At 46.9% G+C, this 26915-nt stretch overlaps 1 protein-coding gene across 1 annotated transcript in view; it reads left to right on the top strand.

Moving 5' to 3' along the window:
* APCDD1 (APC down-regulated 1) overlaps positions 1-26915 on the top strand; it is a 76663-nt gene that overhangs the window by 14471 nt on the left and 35277 nt on the right. The window contains exons 2-3 of the mRNA XM_069613377.1: positions 6187-6370; positions 12335-12866. Of these exons, the coding sequence (XP_069469478.1) occupies positions 6187-6370; positions 12335-12866 (716 nt within the window). The remainder of the gene's footprint in view (positions 1-6186; positions 6371-12334; positions 12867-26915) is intronic.

Here is a 26915-nt window from a genome sequence, read left to right on the forward strand (position 1 = left end):
AGCAGAGGTCTAAAAGGTAACTGTAAGAAACAGGGTGCATTGAGAATGTGGTGCAAGGAAAGAACATCAGAGGATGATGGGTAAGGAAATAGGGTAAAAGAGAGGGAGGTACACATCTGGAGCAGTAGGTCAGCAGGTTGACTGTTGTTGAGATATATGTTGGACCTGCATAACACTGCACCCGATTGTGAGACTGGCTTGACCCCGTTTCTTTTTTCTGACTAAGTAATGCATACTTTATGAACATATGTTTCAATTACTACTTTTCTTATATTGTGTGAGGTTGTGTTATCATGTGACTTGGTACTTTGAAAATTCACACACTGGTACATATTAGATTATTATAGTAGGTTGTAGGTACGTCACTCCCCAAGTGACAGCAAAAGGCTATCGACACAACATGTATGTAGCCACAGACCAGAGATAGTAGAACAACATATGTTAATGGTATGCATATTCATACTGAAAACATTTTTTTTTTAAATCAAATAAAAACCGTTTGCAGAAGATGTTATTGGTTGCATTTATAGAACAAAGTAATATGTAAACATATAATATGAGTACACAGACATTCAACTGTTCATTCAGTTGTGTGTGATGTTAGTAACACAAGTGACTCTTTTAACCCACGTATAGATTTCCATTAAACATGGAGCGTCAAATGACAAACTGTAAGCCATTGGAAACTGGGTCCAAAGCCAAGCTTTCCCATTTCACCATTTATATTATCATGGTGAAATCATTTTACTAAGTTTGGTAAGTGGGAGGATTTCTAGAGGTCTGAGTCTCTAAGAAACCAGAAACATAACTAAAAAATATGTAACATAAAAGGAAAGTAATGTCAATAATATCTACCATATATACTTGAGAACGTATAGGAAGGGTACAGGTTGGTATTTTTTGGGTATACTTGTTCTGGAAGTTGGGGCAGCTGCACTGTGGGCTTGGCTTGGGCCATCTCACTAGGGGCCAAAAAAGTAAACTTGCCCCCCAGGCCAAATGTTGCCAGTCCTCCCCTGGCCTGAAGTTTAAGGGCGCAGAGGAGCTGGGGGAGAGAGAGAGAGGGAGAAGGTGTAATTATAGTGGCTCGCCCGGGCACATCTGCTCCGGATTACAGGGCGACCGGGCTGCCTTCATCACGGCGCAGACAATAAACTCAACTGCCAGGGGGGACAGAAACAAATGTGCCAGGGCGGACAGAAACAAATGGGTAACGCTCCCACCTTGGACGCGTGACTGTGTCACGAGGGACACGAGATGAAAACGGCTGTGTAAGAGGACTTGTCTGCACACGGCCCGCGCATCCTGACTCTGCAGACAACCGATGCGCCTTCACTACCTCTGTAAACATCTCCACCGCCAGCCACATCGCCAGCCAAGAATGAAACCCGTTCAATGTTTGCAGCTGGAAATGGTCCATTATCCGCGCCGCTTTCTGTTCTCGACAAGAAAGACACGTGATATGGATCTCAAAGGTCAAATGTCACCATAGGGATCGGCTCAACCATGGAACACAGGCTTCGCATGTGCGCACAAAACGTGAGTGGGTATACAGATAGCCAGACAACTGTCCAGGGGCAGGGGTGTAATTGGCAACCCTTCAGCCCCTGCGGTGCAAGCCCCTCCTGACCACCACCAATATTCATGGCCCAAGGCCCAGGGCTATTCATTATGTGGCACTCCAGATATTTTGGACTGCACGTCCCATGGTGCTTCACCGTTGACTTTGCTGGCTAGGAATCATGGGAGTGGAAGTCGAAAACATCTGGGAGGCAACATAACGAGTACCCATGCTCTCTCTAGGCGGTGGGAATTTCAGGGAGTCATCAGCACAGCTTGCAGAGGGGCCCTCTGCATGTGGCAAGCTGCTACCCATTACTATTTCGACCACTAGTTTTACAAAACCAAATTCAGTGAAAATATTTCATGGAATCTTTCCATGCCGTAAAAGAGACTTGAACTGTTAGAGGGGTCTGCAACCTTTGGCTGTCCAGATGCTTTAAACTAGAATGCCCCACCTCCCCGCTCTTGAAAGCATAGTCAATGGTGAGGGATCATGGGTGTAGTAGTCCAAAACGTCTGGATACTAGAGCGTGGGTTAAATTGCACCACTGGAGAAAAATGGAAATGCCTTTGTGTTGTTTGGCTGGTCGATAACTCGTTGGATATATGGGCTGGTCATTACTCTGATGGACGCTTAGCAAAGATTGTTTGCTAGCCAGTTGCCAGTCAAATGTCACTTCCTCTTTCTTAAAGCTTGTGATGTGCAAGGTAGGGTGGTACATATGTCCCTATGCTGGTGAATTTGCGTGATTCACACAGCCCTGGAGAGTAGCAGAGGACTGAGCAAGCCCCTACCCCAGGCTTCAGACAGGCCTACCTTACAGATGGCAAAGGGGTACGATCAGTTGAGGGGGGCAAACCAACTGCAGAGTGGGGGCAGATTGGGTGAGGCTTGGCAAGAGCAGGGCCTCCAGTTCATTTGTGAAGTGCACCGGAGAGGATAGTTTGGGATGGGTTTGGTTGGTGTCCAAAGCTGGAAATCTTGCAATATACACATAACAGATAAATGTCCACCTTTGGGATGTGACTTTTTTTACTTGACACTTTTGCTTATATCCCTTTCTATGGAACTCAGTGGAAAACGCTGGTGTGTGCAGGGAGGGCAGGCCTTTAATTAGGCAATAAGCCCTAAGCCGAGGGGGTGGGGGCATTACTGCATCAGGGAATGCCCCTGGGGCCCATAGTTACAGGCCTGAGTGTAGCGCCATTAGTACCCTGGACCATTAGAGCGGGGGGAGGGGGGGTACTAATGGTGTACTCCCTTTCCGTGGCAGCCATGGTAAACAAAAAAATGGCCACCATGGAACGGGAGAAGGAACTACGTGTAGTTTGCAGCATGAAACCAAGGGGCTTCATGCTGCTTGATGACTTAACTCGAAAACAAAAGAAGAGCTGGGCAGTCCAGCTCTCCTCCTGTTTCTGAGTACAGAGGCATCAGCAGTAGGGTGACCTTTCATTCATGGAGCCGGTGGTTAAAGTGTTGCCTACCACTGGCTCCTTGGATGAAAGGACTGCCTGCTGTGTGTGAGCTGGGGCCCACTGGTGTCACAACTTCGGTGCGCCCAGCCTCTTCTTTTGTTTGTGGTGGCTCTCTCCCTAGGGGGCGTGGCCTAGGTGCCCCTACTTAAGGAGAGACCCCCCTCGGTTTCTAATCCCACTGAAAGCACTGTGTGTCTCTCTGTTTTGCAATGTGGACGTGCATCACTAATGCCATAACTACGTCCACATTTCTAGATTATTGCAGGGGTTTATCTAAAAATATACTCCAAAGTATCTTGGTGCGCAAAGTTTCCCCAGGAGATATATTACATGAAGATTATTAACTCCACTACACTTCTCTGGAGTATTATTACTCCATGTGAAGCAGAGAAACTCCATCACTACTCCCTCTGAGGCAAACCCATCTTTCATGCCACAGAATTTGGTTGACAGCACTTGGTACTGACTTATTATGTCCTGAGGGCATAGTACCATAGTGTCCTCTTTGATCTTCCAAGCACAGTGTGTACTTCAGAATATTGAGCCCGAACCACCCAATGAGTCTGATGTGCATGGCCAAAAGCCCTACCTAGATGAGCCGGCTTTAGGCATGGGGGACCGGGGAGGTCGCCCGGGGCGCCACAATATACCCCTGCCGGGCCAGCTTGGGAAGTCTTTCAAGGGCTCTCCCAGCCTGGTGTGGTGAAGGCGCCCTATTAAAATGAAAAGCAGCATGCTCTCTCCTGCACAAGAACGGGACGCTTTCCATTTCAATAGAGCACGGCTGCTACACCAGTAGGGGGCAGGCTTCTGCCCCTGCTGGTGTGGCAGCGGCACCAGCGCAGCACTAAATTTGCCCCCGCAGCCCACCCGGCTGCCTTGACCTGTGGGAGGTGCCAAATTTAGTTTTGCTCTGGGCGCTGCTAGGGCTAAGGCCGGCCCTGCCACCTTTGGAGGTGTGGCCCTGGCCTCTGAACTTGGCCAAGGATGGATGACCTAGGCACCAAAGGTAGCCACTGGCCATGGCCGCCACTGGTGAGATATTGAAAGTGTCCACTTCCAAGACGGGGTTGAATTAAAAGTCAGGGAGGGATAATGCACAAACAGGAGGATACTAGGCAGATAGTAGGCAAGCAGCCAGACGCTTTCCCACACAGAGACTGCAAAGCAGCCAGCACTAACTGCAAGCAAGGGTTACAGACAGCAACTACCAACAGCCGCTCACGAAGAAAAGAACTTGCCAGTAACTGGCGAAACATGAAAAGTCAGCTGCTTACTCTGGCCTCAGGTATACTGAAATGGTTGACCCGCTAAATCCAGCGGCCCCCATGCTTTGGGTGCGTAGTGCTTTGCACGTCATTAAACATGGCCGTGGCGCCAAGTCACAGGCCTTGGTCTCTCTCCGTGCGCCGCAGGGGCCTCAACTTTGTGATAGCAGCACTCGTTCCTTTGAAGACGGCTTTGGCTTATTCTAGTACAATTACCCTGACAGTAAAACGCCATTTTGCTTTGAGGCATTTTAGGAAGTAAAGAGGGTGGGATTTTATGGCCATGTAGCGTTCCCTTTCCTCAGCCTCCAGCGTTCTTTCCCCTTGTGTGTAGTGGGGGAGAGGAAGGGGGGGGGGGGGGGGTGGAATAGGAAACGCGGTTCAAGGGCGGGGGAGATCTATACCTGGGCTCTAATTGCAAACCCCGCCAACATTAATTTATAGGTTTTTTAATATCAAAATGTTAAAAAAAAGTCAAACTGTGATTATTTTTTCTTCGAAAATGAACGTTTGAAATATGTATTGTCTGTAGGCTTCACTATATACAGGTAAACATACACGTTTGAAAACTTTGTTTTTCTGGGTGCATTTCGTTTGGTAATGTTACGCTTGAACACCCCTTTTTAACACACCCCTCTTAATTTCTAACTCATGTTTCCTACCCTGTTGTCATGCATTTTTGTCTAACAGTATAACGTGTGGGGCACCCCTTTGCCGTCCTTTGACCCCCCTCTGCCTCCTTTCCCTGAAACCATCAGCCACTTCGTCATTTTAAATAACGTGTTTCTTTTAATATTAAAATGAGGGCAGAGTCTCTTTACTCTTTAGGGGTTCTATTTGATTTTGTCAAACCGATTTAATCGAATTCAATCTCATTTTTTTGTGGTAGGTTTTGCCACAAATATGGGCGGGGTAGGTGCCCCTGGCCTGCTCCCCACAAGCCCATTATGTCATTTGTTCACCTAAACCTACCCCCACATATATTTCAGCAAAATTCGTAAAAATAAATTCGATTAAATCTGCCACTTAAGAGTTCCCAACCGACCCCCCACACCCTTCCCCTTCCCTCCATGCAACCACCTGGCTGGTTGCTTTTGGTTACATTTAGAGTTTTCTTCTATTTTGAGAAACTTATAGTCACCTTTTTTCACTTTTGGGCTTTGAGGCTTTAGTGCTGACCATTCTTTTTTTATTCAAACTTAAACCTTACAATCTTTTCAAGAATTTAAAACATGATGCTGATCATCAAAGTCTAGTCTACTTTTCAAATGATCCACAAGCGATATGCATGAGAACATTAATGTGAAATGAATTTCAGCAGAGGTTATTTGACGCAACTTTAGCTTGCCATTAGTTGGGTCAATGTCCCCAGTCTTGCATTAATGGGCTTCATTACAAGTCTGCGGGTCTGGAAATAAGGCTGTCAGTAGCAACGTACGGGCACCCTGTCCGGACCAGCAAACTACAACTGTGCTTTCCTGAGCATGTGTGCCCGGCAGGTTTGGCCTGCTGGGCGCAACGGCCCTGGAAAGCAGAGTTGTCACTGAAGAACTGGCACCGTTAGCAACAGTGCAGGTGCTTCCATGTTTCCACTCACATGGAGACCTATGGGGCTCCATGGGAATGGCGACTAAAATGTTCCTCCAGCTGATATCCCGGGCCACCGGGACTTGTAATGTCCGGGATCTCAGGCTGCGGAAACGGTGTTACCTCGTAATGAGGCCCAATGTTGTGTTTTCCAAGAAGGCAGGTGGTAGAGGCATGCATTAGCTGCAGAACAAGAGTTAATTTCCTAAACACACAGAGCTTCTGGACACAGGGTTTCTGCCTTCTGCCTCCATTGCCTGGTCTGATGCACTTTGCTTTTCCCCTGCAGGGCTAGGAGAGGGCTCTGCGCTCCTGCATCCAGACAGCAGGGCCCACCAGCGGTCCATGGAGAAGAGCGCCTGGAGGGCTTTCAAAGAGTCGCAGTGCCACCACATGCTCAAGCACCTTCACAACGGAGCCAGGATCACTGTGCAGATGCCGCCCAACATCGCGGGCCACTGGGTGTCCACGGGGTAAGAGTCATCAGCCTTCACTGGCCAGTGCAGGGGTGGAAAATGCGGTTCTACATTGAAATGCTGAAAAAAAACAAAGAGGACCAAAACACTACATTTTTTTTGGTCGAATTTCTAAAATGTTTTTTCAGGTTTTTGCCCCCTTTTTCTCTTCAACCCCCCAGCCCCCGCGCCCCCACCTTTTTTTATATACACTATCCCATCCCCACATCTATTGTTTTAAAAAGTTGCTCAAAAATCGAAAAATTCGACCAAAAAGAAAAACCGCTATTTTCGTCCTGGTTGTTTTGGTATTTATTTCTGAGGAGGATTACCAAAAATGCCTACTCTAGGGGCTGTGTCTATCCGTGGTCTTCAGACTGTGGGGCTGGCACCCATAGGGGGGCATGGAGGATGGCCAAGGGGGCCCAAATCTCTTCAAAAAGGGATTTTGGTAACTTCTTTCAATAGAAAATATAAGCAGAAACGACATTTTGGGGGGGGCCCGGCAACACTATTTTTGCTGAAACGGGGACGAGGGGGGGGCTCAACAACAATATGTTTACTGAAAGTGGACTCGGCATAAAAAAGTTTGAATAACACTGGATCCTCAAGGGACCTGTGGCTCTCCCGATGTGTTGGACTCTAATTCCCATGATCCTCCTCTTTTGACTACATTGGCTAAGGCTGCAGGGAGTTGTAGCCCAAAGCACCAGGAGAGTTAATGACTGAGGACCTTGTGCGATTTAGTGCATTCTCTTAAAATCGCTTTGAAAACAAAGCCTCTTTTCTACGCATGCCCTACAATACCAATACGATGTTGCAATGCCCCACTACATCCAAAACACCAATACATCCTTTAGGCAGTTCAACACCCAGAAAAGGCCAAATAACTTTTTAATATATGAGGCCGAAAGTCAAATATATCGCCAAATAGCAGTGTGTTAAAAATGTGACCTCCAGTTGCAGACCCTTAGAAGTATTCAACGCCTGATTCTGGCAGTGGCTGGTGGCCAGTTCCTTTCCTTGATTATCTCCCAGGGTTCCTCTTCTTACTCCATGTGCCCAGACTGACTGAAAGCCAGAAGGCAGGAGGATTGTGAGAGATCCATCATCTAATGCAGTGGTCTGCAACCTATGGGTCTCTATATGTTGTGGACTGCAACTCCCATGATTCCTCACCATTCACTATACTGGCTAAAGCTGATGGAAGTTGTAGTCCAATATATCTGGCGATCCAAAGGTTGCAGACCCATGATCTAATGCATAGATGTGGTCTGTTTCGTGGTCCTATTGTTGTCATCATTCAAAGGTCCCAATTTCCGCAAATCATTGCGAAACTGCTGCAAAACCGCAGCTACGATTTCTCATTTTGCAAGACCTGAAACCCAACTTTTCCCTCTTTTTTTATGAAAGGTGAAGGTGGTGGGATGTTTTCGAACGAAAATAGGTCAGGGGCAACCTCCCAAAAACTGCTATTCTCTGGAAAAGGACCGTTCATATAAAGACATTAGGCAAAGTTCCTATCAATTTATTTTGCTACAAATTGACATATGGAATGATTTGATTGGTTATTTATAACGTGCTTAATACCCAGAGGTTTCCAAGCGCGTTCCCGGGGATTGAACCTGTGTTGCTCCGTGTCGTCTTGTTTCCAAAGCGAGCACGTTGCCGCTGAGCTATCCTCCCGAGACATTCCATATTCAAATTCAGCAAAACAATGTAGGCATACAAACTTCATCATGCAAGAATATAAGCATTATGGCATGCACTCAGAGTATCAAGCAGGCTCTCTTCCCCAATAGCAGGATTGCAAGTGCTGTATATCATTCCTTCTTTCTACCCTTCCCTGGCCACGAGCCTTTGCCAGCGGGAGAACCCCGTCCTTCATCCTTTTACTGATGTACTAGCTGTGTGAACCTAGCCCTGATGAACTAACATAGGATCCTCGTGCATGCCAACACTATGCATTCCACTCGGGAGACACATGTCCAGTCCTCGGTTTCAATTTGCATTCTGGGACTTGTAGTTCTGGATTTGTAATGGGGAAATCCAGGACAACTTATCCCGCAATGCAACGTTTAAACCAGGACTAGATTACTGTCTCCCAAATGGAATGGATAATGTTGGCATGTATGGATCCTGCCTTTGATCTCCTCCACTGACAAGTCTCTAATGGCTTACTGCATTTCCAAACAACGGTTTTCATAGTGGGAGGAGGGTCAGCGTTTGAAGTATGCTGAGGGGAATTCCCAGAGAGGCTGTATCGCCCTACCCCGGTCACTGAGTTTTAGGTTGCAATGCTTTGCCAGACTTTGGAACACAATTCCCGCCAAACTCTGGTCCGAAGATTCCTTTTGGACCTTCCATAAACAGCTGAAATCCTAGCTCTTCACTCATGAAACACGCTGGTAATTCATAGCATACCGAACTGCATGTATATAACTATGCATCTATGTATCAATATATATCGCGCACTTGTGCTAACATGTAACCAACTGTACTAACCATTGTCAAGAACAGCGCCCAGATGCCTCAGGGTTCGGCGCGTTATAGACATTGCAAAAGAATGAATAAATAAATGCTCGTGTCTAACTTCCTTCTCCTTGATAATAGTACTCCTGCTTACAAACTAACACTAGTTATTGACAAGGTCCATCGGGTCACACCGCCACAACTCTGCACAGCAGCCTTGGCATCAATAATGTGCCCAATGCAGGCAGCTGCAACCCCTCCCTGGGTGGAGGCAGATCTACCCCTGCCCAGAATACCACCTTCAGACATGATTGTTGCAATACCTGTCCTGCTCTGAACTGTGCCAAATATTCGTATGTACCGCCCCCCACCCCTCACGTATGGGGGTGCCCATATTCAAGAACTCTTCAATGTGGAACTAATTGGCAAAGACCCAGAAGGGATGAATTCTCTAAGAAATACATTTGTGTGTGCAAATTGCGTCAGGGACAAAATGCCAATGCAACCACCCGCCCGTTGCACGGGCAGGGGGATTCTAGAAGAATCGCATTCGTAGACATCATGTGCAATTTGCGCCTGCCACACATGATATGAAATGGCATTCATAACGCGCCTATACACAAGTGTTTCAAGGCGCGGCGAGGCAGGGGAAACAGAGGGAAGACAGAGACAACGATCTTACTAGGCCAGGTGACATTGAGATCGCGATCCCTCGGGCAAATGGACTTGAGTCACAATGAAGGAGCACATTAACAGGCGCAAGTCCCTAGAAAAGGGGTCTGCAACCTTTAGAGCTCCAGATCTTTTGGACCGCACCTACCATCAGCCCTAGCCAGCACAGTCAATGGGGATGGATCATGGAAGTCAATGTCCAAAACATCTTCAGAGCCACAGGTGGCAGACCCCTGCCCGCAAAGCACAAATGAACATTGGAACACAAAAAGTGATGCAAAACTGTGGGTGAAGGGATCCATTTTCAGTGAGAAAGGTTCATACAAAAGTGACATTTGTTGCTAGTGTTTGTTTGAGCCACGACAAGAGCCATAACAAAGGTCTTGCCCGGCGCCCCCTCCCAAGCAAGCTTCCTTCATCGCGCTTCCTTGCAGGCTATTTACAGCTTTGCATTGTTCCGGGTGGAAAAATTGAGCAGAATCCAGATTTTCCATGAGGAATTTTCTGGCTGCTTCCAAATGCAATTTTCCGCCCAGTGCTAATCCTTAGCTCTTCTTGTCAATGAACCTTGGAATGCACCAATCACTTGCCATGTGGCTTTTATCTGAGTGGTTACACAATAGCAACTGTAATCTTTGCACAAAGGCATCACAGAGCAAGTAGCTGTCAAACTGTGTACAGCAGCAGTGAAGGGCGCGGGCAGCTGCTTTGAAACACAATATTTGGTGGCGCCTGGGGGCCCTCGCCTGTGGCTCTTGGCCTTGTGTGGTCGCATGCATCTCAGAGCGGTCCTTCGACCCGCGAAATCTGTGCGACATCACACGGAATCTATCCTGAATGAACATCTGAAACCTATTCATGTATCCGCTCTTGATGTCAGACTTTGTGGTCTTTCTTCTGCTTTGCAAAGTATGCATTTTTTCACAGTCTTTGATGGTGAAATGGGAAAAAACGTAGTGATGGGGCCGCGCCCTGGTCCAATGATGCGATGCTATGGTGCAGTAACACACAGAGCTATTGAATGCCTCCTTGTTTCTTGAGTTATGTGGTGTGTAGAAGTTACATGGAGCATTTCATTTGCAAGGCAAATTAGAGGGCTTTGTTTCACCCACCGATTGAGTACAACTGGTGGCCTGTACCCACCACGCCGACGTCGATCGGAATTCGTGACCAGATCGTATCATGTTTGCGTGCTGGATACTGATCAGTTGCTACATCTTTAGTAGGATGCATATTCCTCTGCCTTTAATGGAATGCCTTTTTCCCTTAAGCGCAGAATCCATTGAAGTGGGGGAACGATGCGTTAGCATAATGGTCCATTGCGTCATTGGATCTTCAGAGTTTTCCGAAGGATCTGCAGGCCGAAACACCCATTTTAGGTGCAGAGAATAATTATATACATTTGTCCGTTCAAAGAGCATGCACCAAACATAATATGTAGATGCCGATAGCAGCAGTTGTCAATATCTCATCATCATTTGTATAGCGCCTTTCACCATCGGTATGGTCCCAATGCACTGTAGGTTCAACTCCCTCGGAGGACCGGAGTCCGGGTATGGAAAAGTTCACCAAAGGAGTTTAGAATGCGTGTGTGCATTTTAGCCAAAGCGAAGTTGGGTGGTGTCGGCCAGGTCCCTACTGGCTACACATATTAAGCAGGCTCGTGGATGGGTGCTTTGAAAGTGATACAAGGGTCTGCGAGAGTAGTAGAAGTCAAGATGCATTATGTGTCCAGTTATACCAAATTTTTGTTGTGGGAGATAGCTTCATTCTAATGTTGTGCAGTGTGTTGTTGGGTAAAGGCGAACTGATGCATATGTGTGCGGGTGAGTAACCTTGCCTTTGGCTAAGTTCAATAAGTATGGAGTGCAATACGTACCCGTCTGCTGTTGCTGGCTTCTTGGCTTGTATCTGCGGCTTGGATTCCCTCCTGTTTTCTACTGGGTATGGTTAATCGGGTTAGTTACCGCACAAAACAATATACCTTTCAGTCGACTGTTTACTTGATTGTTAAATTCTCACTACCAATGGGCCTCATTACGAGTTGGCGCAAAGGGATACCGGGCCCCGGTAAGGACACTGGTGCCGGTAATCCCTTTGCACCCTATTCCGAGTTCCCTTAGCAGGTCCCTTCCTTAACGCCCTGGCTTTACCAGGCATTAAGGACGGGACCTGTTAAGGGACTTCAGAGCTAATAACGGTACCGCAATTTGCGGTATCGTTATTAACGCCTTCCCCCTTCCCATTGAGCCCTATGGGGGCTCAAATGGGAATGGGGAATGGGTTTTTCAATGGGGACTTACCGATCCCGCAAAGGTTGGAATAGACCGGTAAGTCCCCATTGAACGAGGGCGGACTCGGTACCGGTATTGGAGGTAGTCATGGCGTTGATAGCGCCATGGTTACCTCCAAACCCGGAATGAGGGCCAATGTTTTGATCTACAATCTGTACCGCGCTCCATTACTCCTGACCTAGGTTTGTACTGTTAATATATATAATAATAATAATAATAATAATAATAATAATAAAAAGTGTTCTTGGTCGCGCCAGGATTCTAGACGATCCTCTGCAGGTCACGTGCAGATCTCTGAAATGGGTGCACCACGTATTTCACTTTCACTGGCTCAGTCTAGGGCAGATTCTAGTTTATTTTACACATACTCAAGGTTGGGGTTTCTGAACTTTAAATATAGCATGTACATGCACACATTAAACAGTGTTCCAAATAGCAGTGTCAGCATCAAAACAAGCGAAGTGCACAGGTGGCACCAATTGTTGTAAATGACTTCACCAAGTTGTTCCCGACTTCTCTGACTATGTTTTGATTTCTTCTTCAGCTGCGAAGTTCGATCGGGCCCAGAGTTCATCACCAGGTCATATCAGTTTTACCACAACAACACGTTCAAAGCCTACCAGTTCTACTATGGCAGCAACCACTGCACCCATCCCACCTACACCTTGGTGATCCGTGGCAAGGTCCGCCTCCGCCAAGCATCGTGGATCATTCGAGGGGGCACCGAGGCAGACTATCAGCTCCACTACGTGAAAGTAATTTTCCACAGCGAGGGTGTTGCGGACAAAATGATGCATCTCGTCAACCGCACATGCCCTGGTTTTGTGCCGGCTGGAAGCCTGTGGGAGCCCGATACGGCCTATGACTTGTGGAGGGAAGAAAACGGCTGTGAGTGTGCCAGGGCTGTGAATTTTGCCATGCACGAACTTCAACTCTTCCGGTTGGAGAAGCAGTATCTGCACCATAACTTGGATCATCTGGTGGAGGAACTCTTCCTCGGAGACATACACACCGAAGCCGCACAGAGGATGTACTATCGGCCATCAAGTTACCAGCCTCCACTGCAGAATGCTAAGGTACGGTGCTGCTGTTGGGTGCATGTGAAAATATAATAGGTTGGGGGGCTTGCATGGTGCACTGTGGTGAATCAACCCCTCTCTATGCACTTCCTGTCTACAAAGGGCAAGAAGATGGAGAATTGAGCGGATATCAATAGGTTTTTATGCACGTGCGTGGGCTCTCACTATATAGTAGAAATAGGGTGTTCTCAGTCTGAGGACCAGAAGCAATATGTTTCATAGAGCCCACATTCATGTATAATTGAACAAGAATGGCACTGTTAGTGTATTATACCGGGGAATTTCATATTGATAGCAAAATGTCCCATCTGGCCAATGAGGCTAAGCTCAAATTAGATTGAACATGGTTTGGACACCGCACTGCACGTGCGTCTGATCTTCAGAGAGGTGGAGCTATAAGACCAGAGGGCTCTATCATGAAGGTATTTAGGGCGAAAGAGTTGGATGTAGCGCGGACCCAGGCCCCAGAAAGCCTTGTGGGTGATGCATAGGGTCTTGAACTTGATAAGATATTATTGCAATACATCAATCATGGTTTTTGCAGCGGTAGTAGAGTAGAGGTCACGATACACATTTTTTGATGTCTCCGCTTGCAATTCAGATTACTAACTGGCTCTTACTGGTGCTCACCAACATATTTGACACCTAGGTTAATGACAGAAACGTGTGAGTTTGTATTCTTTTAATGCAAGGCAAAAAAAAGTTGCCCATTTGGCAGCCATATGGTCACAAGACACCACTGCGTCTTCCCACAGGCACGTCGGCCAATGAGGGCTTTGTGTGGCCAATAAATCCAATAACTCCATGTGTGTCACAGAGAGAACTTGCCACGTGTGCGTGCTGATGTCGAGACACGCTTTGTGCTTGGAGGTTGTTGCATATGCTTTGGGTAAGTGAAAGACCAATCCGACACACTAGCCCGTTACTGGCCGTAGAGCTGTATCAAGTGTGTTAGGGTGGTTTGCGTAGCTTGCGTGGTGGTTGGTTTGGGTCGACTGCTACAAAGTCATTTGTGCACAGAGGCAGTGCATGCCAGTGGCAGCGCTGTAATTTCCACTGCGGCGGGGTGGGCCCACCGCGGTGTTGAGCCGCCGTGTAGAGTAGCCGTAGAAAACCATGACCAGTGGTCTTCAATGATTTGGGAGTCATGTACTTGACTGATGGCACATGGTTCAGGGTATCAAGTATAGACGTAGATAGAGATCTGACAGATCAAATATACATACAGTAATTAGAAAAAATAACCCTAAGAAAAAGTCAATAAGCTGCAGTATAAAAAGAAATGCGGTTTTGTTTGGTGTCAACCTGTACCAAAATAACAGCCCTGTTGTCCAGACACATAGTAGAATGTATAGACACATTTAATAGTGACTTGTTCGAAAGAGTGCAGTAAACAATCTACTTAGTTCCAAAGAGGGGGGCCACATCTGCTAGCTTCAAGGCATAGGATATCAGTATATGCCGGGTTCAGTTATTTTGCACCTGTTCTGTGCTGCAGAAATACCGATTTCTGTTATCTCTCTGGTTTAAAGCAGTGGTATTCAGATCAGGGGCCAGCCCCCCTAATAAAAATAATAATTTTGCATTTATATAGCGCTACAAACCCTCAGGTATCTGAGCACTGCTTATTATTACCCACGGTGTGTGGTGCTCATTTATCGACCTCTGAAGTATGAAAGACTGAGTTTGGCCCTGCCGGGATTCGAACCTGTGTCAGCAGACTCTGCACTTGCTGTGCTATCGGACTGGCTAATGGCCCCTGGAGGCTATCGAGTCCAAGGGGGATGCAAGGCTCTTTCAAATGACAAGGCACATAATGGGTTTAATAGAAAATATAATTAGTTCTGACTTTTGGGGGTGGGGTGGTGACAACAGTACTTTTGTTAAAGCAGGGCTCAGCATAAAAGGTTTGAAAACCACTGGTTTAAAGTTATGTTAATTTGAAGTAATTATAATGTTCCTTTTATAATGCACTTAATACCAGTGAGTTGCTTCTAAGCATATGATCGGGATTCGAACCCGTGTTGCGCTGCGTTGTCTTGTTTCCAAGACAAACATGTTGACCCTGAGCTATCCTTCCTCCCCACGCATTGCATACGAAATATAGGAATATAGCATATTGAATCACATTGTTATGTTAGGATTCTTATTGCATATCGCCATCTTGTCCACAACCTGAGAAGACGAATGGGCATTATGTGAAAACGTTTATTTTTGGTTAGACGATACTGTGAGCCCCTGCGTTAGGTTCTAATAAATATGGGATACTGCAGGGGTCACGTGATTTGAACTACAACTTCCATCAGCCCTATCCAGAATAGTGAATGGTGAGGCCTCATGGAAGACGTACTCCCTAACATCTGGACCGCCACAGGTGTGCCCCTGGGGTGGTGGCTCTGTTGCAGGCTTTGCAAGCTGGAGACCCTGGAAGAGGTTCTAACCCTGGCTTTGCTAACTCAGCAGATGTTGCAATCAGGAGGATATGTCTGGGGCTGTGCCGGAAACGGGGGCTGGAATTCCAGCTGTATAAAAACATTGGAGTGAGCATAATATCTATCTTTTTGTAAACACACATTGCCTCTCTTAATTGTGAATGACAGCGGAGTGCTGTATAAATCCTGACAACATAACATAGTTGAGTGCGTGTCTTAGAAGCCATAAGCTTAGGGCCAACATAGGTTACTGAACAGCATTGCACAGTGGCTTTACGGCACGCACAATGTCGTTATCTGAAGCCTGCATGCAGGGTATGCAATGGGCCGGAACAAGATGGGGCAGAGCCTCGGAAAAGTTTGTCTTGTTGGGGCGCTGCTAGAACTATCCTGGGGCAGAGGGCTTGGCTAGGAAACTCCCAGGTATGGCTTCCAGCCAACGCCTCACATGCAACTGTCCAAACTGGTATTTATGGCTGGCAATTTGCTGATTATTTTTTTTTTTAGGGTGGGTATTGTGACTAATGAAAGGAGCAGAGACCAACTTCCATTACTCTGTGGGGTACGACTAACCAAACCCACTAAAAAACTCATCCCTCTGCTTACACCTCTCAAACTCTAGACTAAAAACAGCCATACCTCTACAGCACAACAAACCGCAAGCACTGCACTGCAGCGCAACAAGAAAACAAACCACACATAACCGCACAACAGCATATGACAACTACTGACCGAAAATGTACACCTGCGCTCAGCAAATGCTTTAAATCGAACTGAAGCTGCCAACAGCACATCCCAGCTCTCTTGGGCTTGTTTCCTGCTCAGTCCTTCTAACTTAGCCCCCATACCTAACCCTCTTGCTTTTGGGATCCGCCAGAGGACCACTCAGTCGGTGACAGTGCGCTGTAAAAATAACCTTCAACAGAACATAACTCTCTCGAAAGTGTTTCTTACTGAATCCTCTCTCAGTCGTGTTTCAAATTTGAAATTGTGCCCATTCTTATGTTCCCATAATGCTCTTTGCTTTTATGCAAACGGCCAAGCATGGGTTCTATGAAGAGATACCCCTCAGCCCCAACCCCCAAGGAGGAGAGGGTTCCCCAATAGCCTTTTTCTTTTTCCAGCACTGGCTGCCTGCATGGACACTCTGGTGTATTCCGGGTTTCTATACTCTCCACCACATAAATTCTGGGGTGCAATGATCCATCAATACCATTTATGGGGACCAATCACAATTCAAGGAAAGAGGCCGTGAGCCAATGAACGATCAGTTGGGCTCTTGCCGCTAGATCTGCTGCCAAGATCAAAAATTAGGGAGTTAGGGGCTGCAATAACTTTGTTTTGAACGATTGGCAAAATATATATGTTCTTTTTAAATTTGTCAAACTCGAAGTCTAGTATCAAACATGGAGCTTAATCTTCTTGCATGTCAAATAACCCGAGTGTTGTCTGTTGAAAGCTTTTCTTCAGGTAGTTCTGATACAGTTACAGATCACCTGATTGTAAGGCTGCAGTGTCCTGATTCTGCCCCTTTATTGGATGGCATGAATGGCAATAGCAACATGGCAGAATAAAGCAGTGGTTGAGAAAACCAGGCACACAAATAGAGCCCAGGTGGAAAAGGTGCACGAGCGAGGCCTGACATCAGGGAGCAAATACAGCAAAAGTGAACCATTGAAGCAACATTTCTGGTTTTCACCGAAATCTAGTCCCATCGTCAACGAGGAAGAACATTAATTACTTGCGCTACTTTTCACTCTGCCTGCAACAAGAGCCTGGCAAAGTCACTGGCCTGCATGTCTTCCCAGGTGCAACGTTTTAAGGCAAATGGTCCCCGGCGTTTGTACCTTTAAAAAGTTGTAACAACTTGCAGAATGACTATGACAACACCACTGGGTAGTCATTCCATTAATTGACCATTTAAGAAATAATGGTCAGTGCTGACTTTTTAGTTAGGGGGATGAGTGATTTAGCACCCCTTTGCGCGTGTCCAGCAGCATTACTGCCCAATCAAAAGGGCTAACTTTGGAACAAGGGACGTGGGAGGCAGGCGCCTTCAACCTCCCATACAGGATGGCGCTAGAAAGGAAAGGGTATGCATTGCTTTAACTGATCCCTCTGGCCGATGCCTACAGAGCAAAGCGTTGGTCTCTGACAGAGGCGCGCACTTCACAAGTTCAAATCACACAGCAGGGCCGAAGTAGCCTTTCATCCTCTGAAGTCGATAAATCAAGTACGATTAAATGGGGCGATAATAACACATTTATATATAGTGCTTAGAAGCTGACAGTCTGGCATGAAGTGCTATATAAGAAATTCTTATTATGCGTGTATGTACTACAGTAGATGCACTAAGCTAACACTATGTGCCCACATTTAAGTGAGTAGTGTCAGGAGGCACAGAACACACATTCATTCCACACGTGTCTATTTGGCCAGATACTGTGAAGGAGGGAGTTGAAACTCTATCCACACTATGTGTGCAGGAATAATGACAAAGCCATCCTTTTCAGATGAATGCTATTATTTTAAAATGCTATTGGTTTGCAGTGATTACTTCCACTGTTTTCCATTAATTTATGTCATCGTTATGCCATAATCGCGAAAGAAGGCAGCCATTTTGTCAAGATGAACTGGTGCCCATCTGTTGATAATGAAGTAATCAATTAAGAGTCTGTTTGCGGAAACCTACCACCCCTCTGCACCCCCTAAAAAGCGAACCCATTATTAAGGCTGCCCAATTCCATTAGGTGGGAAGAATGTGTGCAGGAGAGGCTCTTCCATGGAGCGCTCGCGGCCCTTTCGCTTTCACCGCCCTGACTTGCCTAATTGCCGGCCCCTGTGGGATCCGCTGGAAATTAGTTGAAATACCAAATGAAGACTGAAACCCCTAGTTGTGGACTTCTTGGGAAACTTGACACCATGCATAAACAGCAACATTAAATAAGCGTGCTTCCCTAAGCTCCCAGCGCTCACACCGGGTGGATAGGTGGTGGGATGGGTAGCAGGTCCGACAGGGGGCGTTAGGTGCACACCGTGCAATCTTTCTTTCGTATTTATTGAGACAAGACTAGACAAGTGGTCTCTAGTAAGAGACTAAGGCATGATTGCTGGGTTGAATTTAAAATTAAGCCATGATAAATATGTTACTTTCCTCTTCACCTATCCCTCGCCCCTCCCCGACCTCCCCTCGCCCCCCCGCCGCACCCAAGAGCACATACTGTACTCTATCCGAAAATCTGGATGTGTTGGCCGTATTCATTCCGCGCAAGATATAATTGAACTGTAATTAAAAGCAAATGATAGCTGGATGGCTGAGCGAAGCCAAAGCCGCAGAACCAGACTTAAAAGAAAATGGAGTTGGTCTGCTTCCAAACTGCTGCCGTGATGTGGCCACGAGATTGCAAATCACATGTGGTGTCTACAAATAATCCCCACGCACGTTGTGCTGAGCCGCGATACAAGTCTGAATGTTTGTGCAGACTCTGCCTGCCTCTGAAATGTGTGGGAGATCAAAGCATTGCCATTTTATTTTTGAAGCATCATAATTACACTCGAAGAATTACAGGAATACCCCACGATCGACCGATTCAGAGAACAGATATTCCCAATTGAGAAATGAATTGAGAAATACGACCATGCCTATGACCTGGGCCCATCACGCCTTCCCTCCAATGTGTCGGGGAGGTGGCGGGGGACGGCGGTGGCCATTGGCAACATATTTGAATTGGGCCGGCGGCATGAAATGAATCACGCCACTCCGCCTCTCTAGATGGGACTCGTGCCCTGTCCTGTTTCATCTCAAACCTCCTCGCCCAAGCGTTCTACAGACTTTGAAGACTCGCACTCCCTTAAGAGCTTTCCGGCTACTATCATGGGACAAATCAAATTGCGTTTCTAGCACCGTATTGGTCGAACCATGAGAGCGGAGTCCCCCGAGTGTTACTGTCCGCAGTGCTAATCAAGCTTTCTACATCCAGTCCGAGGGCTGTATTGAATATTTTGGGCCCTGAACACAGAGTTAAAGGCAAGTTAACATTTAACGAGGCATGAGGGACCAACCCCCCTCCCCCGTACGGCCTGATATATTATTATCCCCACTGCTCTTTCACAAGGAAGAAAAAAGCATCAAAGGGGCATGGCTTTGTGGTGCAAGTAATGCCTTGATATGCCTGCATAGCAGGCATGCTAGCATTCTCTACTTGTGGCTAAACCCTCCCCGCTTCTGGTAATAACTTTCTTTAGCATGCACAGGCCTGTTGGTAGTATATGTTAATGTTAATGTTAAAGGATATTTGTACCACGCACTATCACCACCGGAGTGGTCTCCTGGCGCACTGGCAGCTCTGAAAAAGAGAGGGGGAGTGAGTTAGTAGGAATGAGCTTGAAAAGTGCAAGATAGCAGTGATGTGCTGTTGGCAGCCTCAGCCCGGTGGGTTCGTTGGCTGGGCTTGGGGTGTTTTACGGTCGGTAGTTGTTGTGTGCTGTTGTGCAAGACTATGCGACTCATTACAACTCCGGCAGCAGCCGCGCCCTTATTAAGGGCACGGCCGCCGCCGGAGTCGCATTTTTTCCGGCACCCGCGAATGGGCAAAAACCGGGTCACGCGAAGCTCGCGGACCTGGTAATTGCACATCCACGGGCGCCGGAATCAAGGGCCTCCCGATCCCCATTCCGCCTGGTCGGATGCACCAGCACATACAGAGTATATATATCCCCCTGGACAATTGTGTGGAATTGGCTCCACGTACACTCCACGTCGCGGGTACACCATGAATGTGGTGCATGCTGAACAATCCTTGTGCCATACTGGTTCGTATTGCACACAGATTGTCCAATGGGAACCCTTTACGAATGTTCCAAGGGTTATAATTAAGCTTTAGTACCCGGCGACAGTCAAGCAGAATGCAACACGCATTCTGATTGGCTCTCGCCGGGTCGTTACCCAGCCGAGAATCCCTCAATTCTCGGCTGGGATTCCAGCCTCCTTGTCCATGGCAGGGGGTGTGGCAGCCCCTCAGCCAATGAGGAAGCTTGAAGCAGGGCCATCCCCGCTCCGAGCCTCCCCACGGCTAAGAGGCTACCTTCGCCCCCCGCCGGGGACACAGGTAAGGTTTTTTTTTTCCCCTCCCCTTTCCTCCCTCCTCCCTGCCCTCCCCACCCCACTTACCTTCTTGCTCCTTTGCCCCCGGTGGGGGACGATGGCAGCCTCCAGCCGTGTGGAGACTCGGAGCGAGGCCATCCCAGCTCCGTGCCTCCACGCGGCTGGAGGCTTCCATCGTCACCCTGCCGGGGACGGAGGTACGTTTTTTTTGTTTCTTTCCCCTTCCACCCTCCGAACCCCACTTACCTTCTTCTATTTTTTTCGGGAGTGGACACGCTGGAAACACTTCTGTTCCCAGCGCGTCCGCTCCCGATGTCCGCCATGGAAAGGGAAAACGGACTCCGTTTTCCCTTTCCGGGCGGCCATTTTCTTGGTCTTTTTTTTTTCTTTCTGTCCCGAAACTTTTCAGGACAGAAAAAAATGCTTTTAGTGCCCCGGTCACGCAAATCTTGCGGGCCGGTACTAAAAGCAATATGACCTGAGCGGCGGGGGCTTAATTAAATGCTCGCTCCAAGGACCGTATCGGCCTGTATGGGCCATTAAGAGTCATACGCAGTTAAGTTAAAGACTTGAGCGCATCAATGGTCTTTAACAAAGCTTATGGGCCCAAAACACCATTTACGGCCTGAGGGTACTGTCTAGAAAACTACTATAATCCCCTTAACTCTTTCATGAGAAAGAAACATGTGTCAAAAGGGTGCAAATGGTGCATACAAGTAATGCCTTGAGATTCAGGCAGGACAGCGTTCACTACTTCCTGGGGGCATTGCCCACTCCCCTTTTAGTATTTACAATAAAATGGGTATGAAGGAGCCTGTTAATAATATAGAAATCTGCCATGGCAGCCACTGTGAATTTCCTGCAGCTACGCTCCTCACTGCCGATAGGCTAGGAAAGTAGCCTGAAAAATCTGCAGGCTACATTCGTGCATATGTTATGTTGTTTCATATTTGTATAGCACCTACTGCCATTGTTATGGCTTGGAAGCGCTGTGGGGTGGAAGGCCCTTCAGAAGACTATAGTCTGTGCAAATATGGAAATAAAAGAGAATTACATTGCATGCAAATAATAATTAGAATTAGGTGACTATTCAATCGCTAGCAGAGATGACTATTTTAAACATTATAAAAATCATGCAGGGTATTGTGTTCATCCACAGAGATGACTGCTATGTCAGTGAATATGGGACAGCTGGACCGAATTTTTCGGGGCACTCAGATGTATTCTATGGTTTGAAGTGCAACTGGGGGAATGGGTATTATACATTGGTTATAAACCCCTAGGGCAACTGTTACAGTTGAAGACTATGCTATACTTTACATGAAGAACGCATGCACACTGAACAGCATGCAGTCAAGGCAAAAAACCTGCAAACCTGCTTTGCCGCCACTTGTTTCTTGCATACAGGCCCCATTTCAGTAGCTCACACTGCCCTTCTAATCCCTCTCTCTTTCTGTTTATCTCTCTCGTTACATAGCCCACAGATTGTCAAATGATAAAATTAAATAAGGATTATAATAAAGCGTCAACCCCCATTCCAAGGGCAGGAACTGGGGCGTAACAGGCCGGCAGCCCAAGTTATCGGCCCAGTCACAGCTGCAGTGGTCTGATTAGCAGGGAAGGGAAAGTGGGAAAGAGGTAGAGAAGAGCAGAGTTTTGAGCAGTTTCCAGAACTTAAGGAGGTCCGGCTCATGTCTGAAACGGGCAGGGAGACTGTTCCAAAGGGAGGCGCCAGCTGAGCCGAGAGACATGCCCCCCACGCTCTACTTGGAGAAGCGTTTGATAGTCAGAGAGTTGGAGTTAGAGGAGCATATGCTCTAGCAGGGGAGGATTTGGGGAGGGAATGTTGGAGATAGCGGGGTCCCAGGCCTCACAAGACCTTGCGGATCATGCAGAGGGTCTTGAATTTGATCCTTGGAACCAGTGGGGGGGGATTTTAGGGCTGGGGAGATACAGTCCCTGGGCTTGAGGCCATCAATGATAACTACATAATATATAACCAAGTGCTTGAGCCAGTAGACAGAATGCCCCATGGACTTGGACCAGCTAAACAGAGCACAGACAAAATGAGCGCCTTTGTGTAACAGCACTGAAACTCTGGTAGACATTCTGTGAAATCTGGGTCTATGGTCATCCTGGACTCCTGGTACTGGAAGGGCCAATGCCCTCCAGCCCTACTTAACTTCAGATCTCCATCCCTATGAATACGAAGCCTTGCAATTATGGGCCAGGTAGGCTGTCCAAGGTTCCAGGAAGTCAAAGGGATCTTTGAGCTCTCTCAGTAAGATGTTACAGTGAAAAAGGATGGTCACAGAGTATCCCCCCATAGAAGGTTCTTGACTCCTATCACTAATATGGAAAATAATGCCAATTCGGCAATCCCCAGTATCCTGATATCATTGTTACGTGATTTGACTCCAAGGTCTTCATTCTTTCCTTAGAATCCTATCACATGATGAATCTGGATCTTCCATCGAGACCTCCTTGCTCCCCACTATATTCAAGTGCACAGGTTCTCCTCTCCACCACCGTGATCCACCCACTCTCTTTATCTATTTTGGTCTGCATGTTATTGAGCTTGAACATCAGGATACCAAGTTTAAGGTTCACCCAATCGCACACAGAATTCTTCTCAGAAAGTAGCATAGGCAAGATCGAAGTTGGTGCAAAACCACTATCATGGTGCAGAGCGGGGGAATCTCTGAGATAACTCACCTGCTGACACTCAGTGGCCATTTTCTTTGGAAGGTCAAGGCAAGCCTGCCTCTCACCATTCAGTATAAGGAGTTTGGGAGCTGGAGCAAAGATGTGTCTCAAACAAGCCTCTTTACACTCCTGCCGACCAGTATGAAAGCAGGGCCAAGCGTGTACTGGGTGGGGGAGAAAGACCAGGACATAGGAGATGTACAGGGCACCCAACATGCAACCAGAAAACAACAAAAAGGAGGTGAGCTCGGCCTGCCTAGGCTCAGGCTGCGGGCCATTAGCGGCCATCTACCCCCTCTCCACCCTCAACGCTGGGTTGATAGCTATAATATAAGCATGCATTGCAGGATAGCTGATTGCTCCACATCCACGCACCAGGCTCTGGTATGCTATCATCCACCTACACCCCTCCATTAGCCTGCCTGCTCCTCCTCCAAACCCCACACTCCTTACTCCCTCAATTTACCTGCTGCCCATTAGTTTACATTCATTTCCAGCCTTAAGCAGTACTGGCGCTCTCCAGGTTTTAGTATTTGTAACGGAAGGTGAGCCTTCCATTACCTGCTGCCCCAGTCCAATCCTCGCAAAGTGAGTGGGGATTCACTCCCAAGCCACACTCACTTGCTATGGCAGCCATCTTTGAATGGGCTTCTCTTCCCTGTGATGAATGAGCGCTGCACCGCACCTGCGCATTCATCAACAGGAACCTTTTTTATACCAAGCTTTTATCACCTTGAAGTTATAGCACACTCTGGGCCAGAGCAACCTAGGCTCAGGCTAGCAGGCCGTTACCGCCTAAACTTGCCCCAAAAGTGTGGCTTAACACTATGATATAAAGAGATTAAAACAGAGAAATTATGGCAGTACTATGTTAGCACTGACATTACAACACCCATTATTCCGGCCGCAGAATCAATGTAGCTGGAACTAAACTAACTAGTAACTAGCTACTATTCTTACGGCTAGACTGTGTCCAAAGTGTGTTTTCTGATTTTCTCTCAATTTATTTTTCTTCAAAAAGGATCATTAAAGGAGCTGGAAATAAATCACCCCCAATGTCTTACCCTTGCCCCCACTGCCCTTCCCTAATCATTAAGTATGTTATCAATTCCTCATATGTTTTTCTTGGAGCCTGCAGACATTACAAGACAGGATACTGATCACTGTAGCCTACAGCTCATCCGTTAAATACTATGATATGATACGATTAGTCATTTATAAAGCGCCTGTAGACAAGTATTTCTAGGCGCGAGAGGAATCTACTCTTCTACTGATATGATATGTTATGATATAATCTGAGACTCTTCTACTGGAAGTCAGTTGCACGGGGGCCATACGTGAAAAGTTAGTCATTTGGGTTTTTGGCAGGGGATGCTCTTTTGTTCTGATGGCCATGGCCTGCAATTTCTACCAGCGTTTTGCAGCGTCAAAGCAAACAGATAAAAGGAGTGGATTAACGCCCCAACCAGTGGGTGCTGCTTGTATGACCCTGAGAAGAATTTAAAGGCTTAGCAGGCGTTTCAGATTATACAGAGCTCACAGGAGCAGTTCACTTCCCAACTGAGCTACCTTTGTAAGGCCATTTTAGGAAGGTTCAAAAGAAGGAAAAAACGGAGGCCCACACCTTTGTCCCAGTGTCAAAACAATGTATTCAAATCCCTGCTTTTCGGTTTTTCTCTTCTTCTTACGGGATCTTTTGTACAGAAAGTGCTAAGTGCTGAAGTAGAGCTTCAGAAAGCAGCCTATGGCTCAACATTTCCCAAAGTGACAATGTGCTCGTAAACAATGTTAAAGTGCAACAATAGAAAGGATTGTTGCTGTGCAATTTGGCAAAATACCTGGTCCATAAATTACTACATTAACTTAATTTCGCTTGATGGAGCTTCCATCAGATTTGAAGTTTCAAAATAGATCCCTTTTTAGGCAAGCGGGCAATGAAAACCCACAAAATGTGGATAATTATCCCAATAACTCGAACAAGTAATGTAAACACTTCGCTTATCGGGTACCAGCCCTTTGTCAGGTAACCAGCCAACAAAAAATCCAAAGTTGTAGTGGTTAATCCTGAAAGAACTTTATTAGAAAGGTGCCAAGGGAAGCTCAATCCCCATCAGCCGTCACAAAATATGAGGTATCCGGGTATTACCATTTCCGCGTCACCTCACCCACATCTACATATATGTGTGGTGGAAGTGCACATCCAACACAATTTAGCTCTTTTACTTTTTCTTGTTTCAGGGTTGTCCAACTCCAGGCCTCGAAGGCCTGGTCCATGTAGGATTTTAAGAATACCCCTTAATAATATTTATGAGATAAATTTGCATACAATGATTCTAAATGTATGCAAATGTATTCTCATGAATATTAATGAGGGATATCCTCAAGGCCTGGAGTTGGACAATCCTGCCTGTCCAGATGTGGGTGAGGAAGGCATTGGTATTACGGTTGCCTTAAACGCTGTTAAAAGCCCATGGCCTTTTCTCCCGGCCTTCCTCTTGCGGGACACACTGACTTAAGTATTAACAAGATTTTAAATCCCCCATAGGGGAGGAGGAGGAGCATGCTTGAAAAGTCACTGAGAAACACAGGCAGCAAATTGCTATCTTGTATCCGCCCCCACGCCTATAGTAGACGGCCACTTAAAGGGGCAGGAGGACCAGACGGAAAGAAGATGTCAGCCGGCTTAAAAGCTTTGCCAGCCATAAATATGGTATATATATCTCAGCCTTTTCCACTATTGCACAAACTTCTAAAAACTTTTTGTGGGTAGCGTGCTACAGTCGGGGAAGAGGGAGAGGGTGCGATCGGGGCATTCGACATTTTAAGCAATCTGTCCTCTTTAACTGTATTTTGCTTAAAGCAGATATACTCTCTCTCTTTCTGAAAGATAAGTTAGATATTCACATTTTGCCAGTTTGTGGTGCTGTTCTTCAGAGCGCCTTGGGAGTGAAATGGAAGAACACCCAAGAAGTGCAGACCACACCAACAGGCTGATTTCATGGCTGCTCTGGAATGAAGCGCTCTTTGGCCCAGGACCAACATGAGGAAAGGCGCACAACTGTCACTTCTAAAAGAAAACAGAGAAAGCAATCAGAATAATTTGGCACTGGTGCAAGGGTAGATGAAATTTCATTACGTTTTGGAGTAATGTATGTCCTCTGTTGTTGTATTTATTGCAGATAGCTGCAAGAAGTTTCACCGGTGACGCATCTAAGTCTGTCAGAGGGCAGGATAATACTTTTTATTTATTTTTTAGAAAAAGCATCAAACACAGAATAAGGGTATAAACTAAAAGCATGCCCCAGTCGTTTTCCTTTGAAGATTGTGACTCAGTTGTGCACATGCCAGTCTTTAATTTCGTGCTTTCTTCACCTTAAACAAGGGCCTCATCACAAGGTTGGCAGTCCGTAAAGGAAGGTGGCGCTAGCAACATACCGGCACCCTTTCTGGACGCCAAACTATAAGGATGCTGGTAGGGGGCACTGAACTACCAGCGGGCCTGACCTGCCAGGAGTTCAGGCCGCTGCCGGCATGTTTTTTCAGTGAAGCACTGGCACTGTTAACAGGTTTGCCATTCCCATGGAGGGAATGGGTAATAACCATACTGCCGCCGCCTGTGATATCCCGGTAGCATCGGGATGTCAGGCGGTGGTAACAGTGTTACATGGTTGCCGGTAACCCGTCCTCTACCCGCAGGTTTTACCGTCAACCTCGTAATGAGGCCCCTTGTTTGAAGGTCCAGATTGATTTTGAATTTTCTTGTCAGTCCAAACTAATTTGCGCTTGCTTGAACTGTGCCAGTTG

Source organism: Ambystoma mexicanum, chromosome 5p (genome assembly GCF_040938575.1).
Source record: "Ambystoma mexicanum isolate Mex_15411 chromosome 5p, UKY_AmexF1_1, whole genome shotgun sequence".
NCBI lineage: Eukaryota > Metazoa > Chordata > Amphibia > Caudata > Ambystomatidae > Ambystoma > Ambystoma mexicanum.